General features: G+C 41.4%; 1 protein-coding gene across 1 annotated transcript; it reads right to left on the reverse strand.

The window, feature by feature from the left end:
• Window positions 1-574: 574 nt before the first annotated feature.
• Window positions 575-9,576, reverse strand: PLA2G3 (phospholipase A2 group III). The gene is made up of 4 exons (XM_053450054.1): window positions 9,460-9,576; window positions 3,037-3,218; window positions 1,683-1,817; window positions 575-1,605 (listed from the first exon to the last, which is right to left on the reverse strand). The coding sequence occupies exons 1-4, from the start codon at window positions 9,574-9,576 to the stop codon at window positions 1,155-1,157; spliced, it is 885 nt and encodes a 294-aa protein (XP_053306029.1). The 3' UTR covers window positions 575-1,154.
• Window positions 9,577-10,268: the final 692 nt, after the last annotated feature.

The raw sequence follows: 10,268 nt of genomic DNA on the forward strand, positions 1-10,268 counted from the left end.
CACATTTATAATATTCTCACACAAGCTGCATAATGTGCATTTTCACATGCCACAGTTTTAGTCATGGGGATGAGAATGCTCTGGTCTCTCCTAACAAATCATTTAGATACTAAATAGATTTGCATGCTGTTTTCAGAATTGTCAGTCTAGAGGAAGCCGCCATTTTATATTTCTACCAAATATCAGCTGAGGTTACTTGAGCTTGTGAAGTGACTTAGTGTGACAAGGTTAGTACCCATCCCTGTTCTCCCTTTACATAACAATCATTTTCCTATTTATTTGCTTTCTCTCTTTATCTTTTCTTTCTCCTTTTTTTTCTCTCTCTCCCGCTCCAGTTTACTCCCCCCTTATGCTTAAGACATTGCTACTTTATCTCTGCCTCTCAACCACTTATACATCCTAATCAACATTACTCCATAACTTTTTTAACCAATAATCTAGTTTCCGCACAAACCCATTATTATTTGTTATTTAATATTTTAAACTTCCTCCCACTTGCTCATTTCTTTTGTGGGGCCAAATTTGCTATGAGCTCCTAGGCAGTCCTCCATGGGGCTTAATTTGAAGAGTCAACACAGCGGAAAGTTACATCCCAGTAGTATAGCATTAACAGAAGTACAGATCTGTGTCTGCTGTAGGAAGGGTTGCTATCAGAAATATTCATGGCAAGTATCAATTTAGGACTTGGGTCCTCACCACATCAAGACCTGCCATTATAATCCCCCGCAATACCTTCTGTGGTAAGGAAAAACACCCCTCTTCTCCCATGTTTAATAAATAATACACATTCCTAACATGAAAACAATGCAAAGGTGTTCAAGAGTTGGGATGTTGGGACCTCAAGGTCAGGGGCTGTGCCCTGCTGATGGTGATGGCTGAGTGCAGTACTAAACTTCACTGCAACTACCCCCAAAATGTCTTACATTATCAGGGATTTGGCCTCTCATATTGTTGGCATGTGTGATTCTTCACACCCCAGAAATGAAATAAAATAATCCAAAAATGAGGTCCAATATTAACATCCACCTTGGTGTCCCCTGATGTCTTAACACCAGCTATTTCTCCAAAACATCCTTTCACCATAATAGTGCATATTTTTTTTGTGTAATTTAAGAAACTGTTAATTTGTCAGAATCCAGTTGGCTGGCATTTGTTTACTGTCTGGCTGTGTCTTTCTCCAAGCCCTTTGGCATCTCTTCCTGCAAGGCTGTGTCTAGAGTTTTCTCAGAGGCTGCCTCTGTGTTTTTGTTCAATTGCTTAGTCTTTAGTCTTGTGCGTCCATTTTTCTGTTTCTTCTGAAGTCGCCTTTGCCTCCCCTTGCCACTGCTTTCCGTGGGCACAGAATGATGTTTCGAATGGCTCATGATCCCAGAAGAGGCTGGTGTAAAGGTGAATGTGACCTTATGCATTAAAACATTAGCCTTGACTGTGATATTTTTGGAGGAGGATGTGAGATTATACGTGCCCCTGTGTAGGGGCAGGATTGTTGGACGTGTTTGTAGGAGGTTTGAGTTGGTAGAATTGTGATGGGCATTAGGATGGGTATAGTTGAATGGGGCCTGCTTCTGCATCTTGGCTTTAGGTAACAAACCATACTTTTTACAGCTGTGAAGAGAATGTAAAGAATTAGGATAATGTATTAGGACAATACACAGTAGCAGGGACACGTGTGACATACTCACCCTCCCCACCAGTGCCGTTCCACACACTGATTCCGCTCTTTCAAACTAAAGCAGGGCATTTCAAGGATGTTGAAGTACATGATGCCAACCAACATGGAAATAGTATCATTGATAGCATGCAGGCACATCCTGAACCTGAAAATTGGATGCAGGAAGACAAAGGCAGGTTGGCACTAGCCATGGAAATATGTTATGTGCTAACTAATTCAGCACTACATTATGGTATTTCTGAAATTATTCTGTTGTACATCTTGTGCTTGATGGACTCATGTCTTTTATTTACCCTTAAATATTATGCATGTGCATGACCCTTGTCATCCTAAAAAAAACAAGAAATGGAAGCAGATTCACAGAGAAGAGAATAACAGGTATTCTAATTCTCCACCGTTTTACTTGTTAGTAAACCTACTTTGGTGTGAATCACTTGGCGGAACAGCTTGGCTCTGCTCCTTTACACTGATGGCAGACCAGCAGTGCAATTCTGCCAGAGATGTTCACGGTGCAGAGAGGATTCAATCATAAAGCCTTTGCTAGGAGAAATGGTTTAAAAGTACACAAGCCCGAATGTATGCACATGCACAGATGTCCCAACTATTCTGCATGCCAGAAGCCAGGAAACAGCCTCTATTAAAGTAAATAAGTGGCACTTCTGAGTTAAGAAAGTGAAGAAATAGTGAAGTAATCACTATACAGTTCACTCCTGTGTGAAAACAAATTGGGACATTACTACCCCCTTTACAAAGAAAGAAACCCCCCAGTTCTGACCCATCGTAGTTAATGCTCCTTATATGGACCACCTCTGTTGATAACTTTAACACTGCCTTTTCCTATTTTCCTGGCCTTCTCTCTAAGATACTTATTCTCTCTATCTAGTTTAATCTTATCAAGTATTTGTATGCTTCTAACACGTACCCCTGTTTTTATGAAAATAAACAAATAAGAAAAAGTCACTCTATGGAGTAAATATTTAAGCATCCCTCACCCAGATTAGAAATAAAACAGAGAGTAGGAACACACATCTCACATGACATGTTTCTGACATATGAACTTAACAGCATGAAAAATAGTCAAACAAATATCACATCCTTTTTTCGCTAAAGTTTGAACACAAGTTTAAAATAACTCCCAGCTGTGCAAGTTTCTTGAACACTACACATAACTGTTGCAACTACGTCACGTTTTCACGTGTTTGCAGGGAATGATAGGATGAGGAACGGTCCTTTTGGTGGTTTTTGAACAGTGTCAATGGCATTGTCCTATGTGTTATTTGCATTTGCTGACTAATTGAGCGTGTCATGTCCTATGAGGACCTGTTTATATATTTATGCTAAATACTCGTGCTTGACCCACTCACCTTTCGTCACATTCGCAGTGGGACACAGTGTGCAGACGATAGTTTCGCATCCCATACTGGAAGTCAAACGACTGGATTTGAAAAGCGCAGTGATCGTGCTCTCTACAGCAATGATCTACCCCTTGAAATAAACCTGAGGAAAAAGATAACCTCCAGTTCTGTGTAACAAAATATAACTGAATCTAAAATGATAGCATCATTCAATGATTTTAAGTCACATTCACATAAATTGACACAAATAATTATGAATTCTATTCCTATGTGGAAAAGACACGTAACATCAGAAACATTTTGCTTTCTTTAATGTGATGAGCACACGAAGCTGGCCTGATGAGCTGATTTTATTAAGTTCTGTTTATCTTACAGATTTATAGTGTTTATGGAATGGAGTATAAATTTTGTCATCTGTGTAATTGTGTATGTGTTACACTGTTACACAGTGTGGATAATTTACCCTACAGATCATACATTTGTGTACTCAAATTGTTGAACCACTGCGTAATTAAAGGAGCTCACTTTTTATGTTATATATAAATATATGCCCCACATCCTGTTTTGTTTAGCATCTATATAGTCATCAACCTAACCTAAATTGTTTTTCGTTTGTCATTTATTGAATTGAAATGAACTTCCTTTAAATGTGTTCTAATGTGTCTGCTGATGATTTTGCATGGGCTTTGAGGACATTTGCCCTGGGTATGTTGATGTGCTACTATACTTGCATTTGTGCCACTGCTTGTATGCTGCTGTCTGTGTTCACGTGGGTGTTCTTTCCCCGGTATGCATGCAGCTAGGTGTACTGTGTACAGTGTGCATTTGTCAAGGTGTGCAGCTAGTGTTTGTGAAGTTGCATTTGTTACTGAATGCACAATGGGTTGCATGTACTTTTGCATGTACTAATAAATGCTTAATGTCTATGTATGCCGCTGTATGTGTTGGATGATGTATGTAAGTGTTAATGTATGTGTGGTAGCCAATAGTGCAATATGATGTCCTCACCAAGGTTGGTATAGTTCTCTGCAGCACTCCCAGCTCCACACCACAATGTCCCAGGCATCAGCCAGCTCCTTCTGTATCTGGCCTTGGAGTCCTTCCCATTCACACCACTCAAAATAGCAAAGAGATGCACTCCCACCAGTGTACAGACGCCCCGCACCATCCTTCCAGCTGGGCATGCAGCGAGATGCACAGAGTGCAGGAATGAGGCAGCACTGTCCCGCAAACTACACACTCCTATCTCCCATAAATCCGATTACAGAGCAATTTAGCATGAAAGCAGCAATCAGGGCAATCAGCCAGGACTGATGCTTTTATAGCATTTGCAGAGATGAGGTGATGTCTGATACACCCGCCCTCTGACCCGCACCATCACCTTCCATGCCCCACATGGTGCATTTTCTTGAATTACATATTAATAGATTTTGCACAACAGTACTATGTTTTTGGAGGTCGTTCGTTTCTGTTTTAATGTTTTACATTTGCCTGAATGTGTGATCATGTACATTTTTGATAGATCAAAGTAATATTAAGGCACCTGTGCACGTTTTCAATGCAAAGTCTCCAAAGAAGCAACTGGGGCTTCTTTTCACAATCGGTATGCAATAAACACTATATTATGTATTAATAGTAACATTCGGCATCTCATGTGCAACACCATCACAGGGGCGAAGTGAGTTCACTCCAGAATGAATCCCTTTGTGATATCTTGCCTTCACTGAACCTTGGCAGCATAAATATCAATGAGGTCTAAGGGGACCCTCCTGCTGATCCCCATAAATAAATAAGATGCATTTTAGTTTGCAGTTCTACACATTAAAAACCTAATAAAGAAACCTACAGGCTACAGGCATAAAGTTATCCGAATCGAAGACAAAATCAACGACTGTTTAAGGTCCGAGCCTTTACGTCAGGAGAAATAAATGGGCATAGACGGGCTTCTTCAGTCAAATTCTATGTTTCTATGTAACCTCTGTTTTTTGTCTCTATGCTCAGACTATGCTCTGATGCTAGAGTAAGTTCTGTGGAGAGCTACAGAGCTCAGCGTAGCCCCCGCCAAATCCAGTTAATGAAGTCAGTAGGGACTCAAATGGACTTCATGCGCTACCAATAGACATTGCTGACTCTGCATATTATGTGGAGTCTTTGGCCCAGAAAGCTTCCGCGCTGACAGCTTCCAAAGCAAGAAAACAAACATAATCCTATTAGGTGAGAAATATTCTTGGATAGTTTGTGCATTTTGATTATTTCTGAAATAGACAATTTCCCAATAGTTGATTCCTGTAGTAGCAAATTCCACCAAGTAAAGATAGAGGTGCTTTTGTATATGGCATATTTACAAATTTGGCGATTTACTGGTTTTGTAAGTTTTTGTAAGTTTAAATAATGCAATCAAATGCACATCGTTTATATGCCATGCTTTCCTTTCTGGTGTGCAAAGAGTAAAATCTATGGTACACATTTACAGCCCGTGTACAGCATTGTGTATATTTTCAGATAGAAGCTAGCTATTTTCAGCATTGGGAAGAGCGTCTGAATATTTACTCATATTCACACGTGTATCCTTGGAAAGAAGAACCTTCTGCCCCTAGACACGCAGACACATCTGTGGGTGAAAGTCTAGAGTCCGTCATGACACAATTTCTTATGACGGGGAACCTTCTATTGTATCACGTGTTATAAACGTCCCCTTCACCTATATTCCGAAGCTGAATGAACTTAACTTTAATTTATGACCTTTTTTTCCACGGGGAGAGTGACTGTGGGAAGTAGTGCTCTAGAATAGACCCTGGCCTGGATTTACAACAGCTTTGGCAGATTATACATTAGGCACAAGCCAAGGAGCCCCTGAGGTTAGGGGCCCTCACTGATCTAATTGATAATCTGCCACACTGTGCAGGCGACTGTAATGCGGGTGATCAGCGGGGTGTTAAATGACGACACAAGTGCTGCAGCTCTCATCGCATGGTACCAGGGTGAGCCACATGCTTGAGACGTAAGGAGATTTGTGTGTGTGTGAATGTATGTGTATATTTGTGTATGTGTTCTACCTTAGGGTTGCGCACCACACCTGCCACACTGGTGACTTGTTAATTGTGTCAAGAAACGGCTTTAAATTACATAAGAGTCTCAGTGCAGTCCCAATGATTCAGCTCCATGGTACGCAATATAGCCATGAAAAATTAGTTTGGATTTGCTGAAAATGTGAGGCTTTGACGTATTGTGGACTAAGCTATATGCCTCAGATAGGCGCTTTTAAATAGTATTTGCTGGGTGTGCGCCGATCTCTTCATTTGTTGTGTGTACATGTTGGTCGTTTCAGCAGCACCCCGGAATCAGCATGTGCATGCTTTTTGAGGGTGTGCTGCCTTTTCTGTATGTTTGTGGTGCGCAACATACGCGCCCAGATAACTATTTGTTATTTTAATTTTGCCTTCCGACATCAACTATGTTAATTGCCTCAACAGCCTCTGAAAATTCACCAAACAATCGGCGACAGCTTGCTGAAAATCATGGGAGATGTACACCAAAAACAGTTGGAGACAACTTCTGGGCAGTCCTGTTATAGCATAACACAGAGCCAGAATTATACAAGAAACATACATAGGCTGTATCCATGGTAACGCAGGAGTTTAAAATATCCTAATGTCTGCTTACATTAAATATCATTACATTAGGTTCAAAGTGAATATTGAGATAAACATTGAACTGGTGGCTGATCTGGAAAAGAATAGATACATAAACCAGCAATGTACTTAACACATCACACTTGATGCCATCACACACAATGCTTGTTAGTACAACGGGTACAACAAATTTACTGACACTGGGAGGTCGAAGTCCTTATTACAAAAACAACGTATGGTGCAAATATTTTGAGAATGTGTGTTACTGAGTGAGATTAAATAAACATATTTTACATAACAGGTGATATTTTCTTTATTTTTTTCTTAATGTTTTGTATTGCTATGGATACAGTAGAGGTTTAGGTTCTGTAAAGCTGCTGTTGTTGCATAAATGCCTTCTTATGGACTAACACAGTTCAGCACAGGAAATAATCACAACCAAAAATATTTACATATAAAATAAACAATATATATCTACTAAGAAGCCAAATTAGCATGTTCTGGTCGCATTATAAATTTTGTTGAGATCTGTATGATTATTCTTCCCAAGTAGGTTACATTTTCCATATGGCCAAGATTAACCTTCAAAGAAGATAACATCAAGATAACAACCTAATCGAACTCTGATTCCTTGGGATAAACAAGTACCTTTTATTACTGTTTTAGTAAATGAATTTCATCATGCTAATTGCCTCTTGTGCCAAAGAAAACTAAAATGAATTTAATGCTGTGCCTGAAACTTTAATAATTTAATAGATACGTAGAATTCAACAACATTTCAAAATCATTCGGCCCATCTAGTCTGCCCATTTTTCCCGATGTTAAGACGCAAACCTTATTCAGTCCTTGGCCTTGTTTTAGATTCAGGATAGTCGTATGCCTATTCCATGCATACAGTATTATATTTTCCCACTGTATTAGTCTCTGGCACTTCTCCTGGGAAGCTGTTCCACTTATCTACCACCCTCACAGTAAAGTACAACATCCTCACATTACATCTAAGCACACATGTACCAATTAAAGTATATTTTGTGTGTGTACTTTATTCTTACTCAGCCTGTTTCGTTAGCTTTTTCAGATTTAAACATTGTAGTGTGGGGATGTATCTTTCTGGCTATGGCACTATAAATAATTTGCTAAACGACTATAAATACATAGTGACAGCAAATAACATACCTTTTAGAACTGGTGGGATCACTGTGCCGAAGCTATTACAAGTGCCGCAGATGGAAAGCAAAGGGACCTACAAACAACCTTAACACTTTCTGGGCCCTGGCCCTGAAATACTTCACTTTAAGCACAATATATGGCCTGAGTTTATTAGGGTACATTGTTCCCCTATTTGGAGCAACGTGCATAAAGCAATTATGAGACTTCCAGCAAGGCCTGATGATGCAAAACCAAGTAGCCATTTAGTAAATCCCCCCCAAGCCATTTTTAAGTGGTGTGCCATCAGAATTCCTATGCGAATAAACCTTGTTTTATAATTCTGCCTCTGCACAAAGAATCCATCACGGTTATCAACAGTCCTCAAGCTGACAGACCCAGCCATCATAACAGCAAAAGTGTAGTGATTGTAGGGAAAAGCTTTATATTCGCCACATAAGCAAACTCACAGGAAATGGTCACTGTGCCCCTGGCCAAAATTGGCCCAGTTTTGCATAGACTAACATTACCTAGAAAACTGTTTCATGCATTGTAGGGTCAGACGCAGGAAAGGAACACACATGTTCAGACCAATTATAGCATTTCCCATATGCAGCTTGTTGAGGACCTTCTGGAGCAAGTTGGAAGATGCCAGGCAGGGCCGGCCCAAGACATTGTGCTGCCTGGGGCGAAGTGTGAAATGCTGCCCCCCCCCCGCTTCGGGGAAAAAAAATCTGCAAAAACTGTCCTACATCCATTATTACAAAGTTCTATGTATCCCTACAGTAAGTAAAGTGCCAGAAAACAGATAACTAAATACACACCAGGACAGGCTCTGCCACACCGAGGCCCAAACACACACACATAGTCCCCACTATAAAGAAATCAGCAATTGTGTTTCACAAACTCCAAAGAACCAATTTAAGTTTCCTTTTTCATAAAATATTCAGATTCACTATAATAACACAATACCTTCACTTTTCTTCACACTGATGTCTGGAGTTTTGTCCTTTGACGTGACTAGAAATTCAGGAAGGCATTTTTTTCTCTGGATAAATAAAAATTACAAAGTTCTATTTATCCCTACAGTAAATAAAGTGCCAGGAAACAGATAACCAAATACACACCAGGACAGGCTCTGACACCTGTCAAGAGCATAAAAAATGCTTTCCACATTGCTGCTTATTGTGTGTATCTGACTGTGCCCCCTGCCAGGCCCCTTTGTGCATTGATTTATTTGATGCCCCCCCTTTTGTACTGGTTGATTATAATGCCCCCTATACCCATGTGTATCACCCCCCCCTTTGTGTATAGATCGTCCTAACCACCCTGTTGTGTCCTCACTCCCCAGCCACCCTCTAGGGGCATGAACCGGCTTAAATCACTCAAGGGAGCCGGAGGTCTGTTAAAGACCTCCGATATAGCTCCCTTGCGAGCCTGCTCCTCCAGCGGCGGACATTACTGTCCGTCTCTGGAGGGGTGCCGGGTGCCCCCCTGATGAGCGGCACCCGGTGCGCCCCCCCACCCGCTAGGTACGCTGCTGGCGGCAGCGGTACGCTACGGTGGGGTCGGACCCCGCGGCGGCACCCCCTGGAGTGTGGCGCCCTGTGCGGTCGCACAGGTCGCACACCCCAAAGGCCGGCCCTGTACTTACGTTTTCTTCTTCCACCGACGTGCTCTTCAGCCTCTTCGCGCTCCAGATCTTCTCCTTGTCACGCGGTGACAGGCAACTGCTCTGCGTGAGCCCGCCCCCTTGAGCGTCACGGCGCATCAAGGGGGTGGAACGAAGATGATGCCAGGCTATGATGGCCTCATGCACCCTCTCTCTGTTGTCCCTAAATTGTAGTTTTGGCTATGCTATGTATGCAAGGTTGTGCCCTTTTCTGTCTGTAGATTTAAGAGGCTTCAGAAGACAGTCCTTACACCTATCATGAAGCTTTTAGATTAATAGAGGAAGAAAGACTTTTCTGGGAAGTACCATGTGTGTTTTCCTGTAAATTTAAGTTAAAACCTGTGGATGCATATAAGAAAACATTGTTTGATTTCAAAGAGGAACCTAATATTTATCTATGAAGTTTACAATAACTGCCTTAAATTAGTCCTAAAGAATACGGCTGGTCGAGACAGGTGGTCAAGGGAAAAGCAAGAAGCATACCTTCTCCTATCTCTTCGGTTCCTCTTCTCGACTATGTGCACAAAAGCGCCCAGTTTTAGATTTGACATCATAACCAAATTCTCTGTGGTGCAACAGTTCTCTTCACTAATTGGTTGCTTGAAGCAGCCAATCAGTGGCAGGAAATCACTCTTACTGAAATCAACAAGAGCACTTTACAAGCATGGGCACAGGGGGTTTCAACAGACTCCCTCCCTGACACTGATAAGTAAACTGTGTGTCCAGGGCCGGCCCAAAATGCCGCCTGGGTCGAATTTTAAAATGCCGCCCCCCCCTTATCTACCCTTCCT

This window comes from Spea bombifrons, chromosome 1, assembly GCF_027358695.1.
Source record: "Spea bombifrons isolate aSpeBom1 chromosome 1, aSpeBom1.2.pri, whole genome shotgun sequence".
Lineage (NCBI taxonomy): Eukaryota > Metazoa > Chordata > Amphibia > Anura > Pelobatidae > Spea > Spea bombifrons.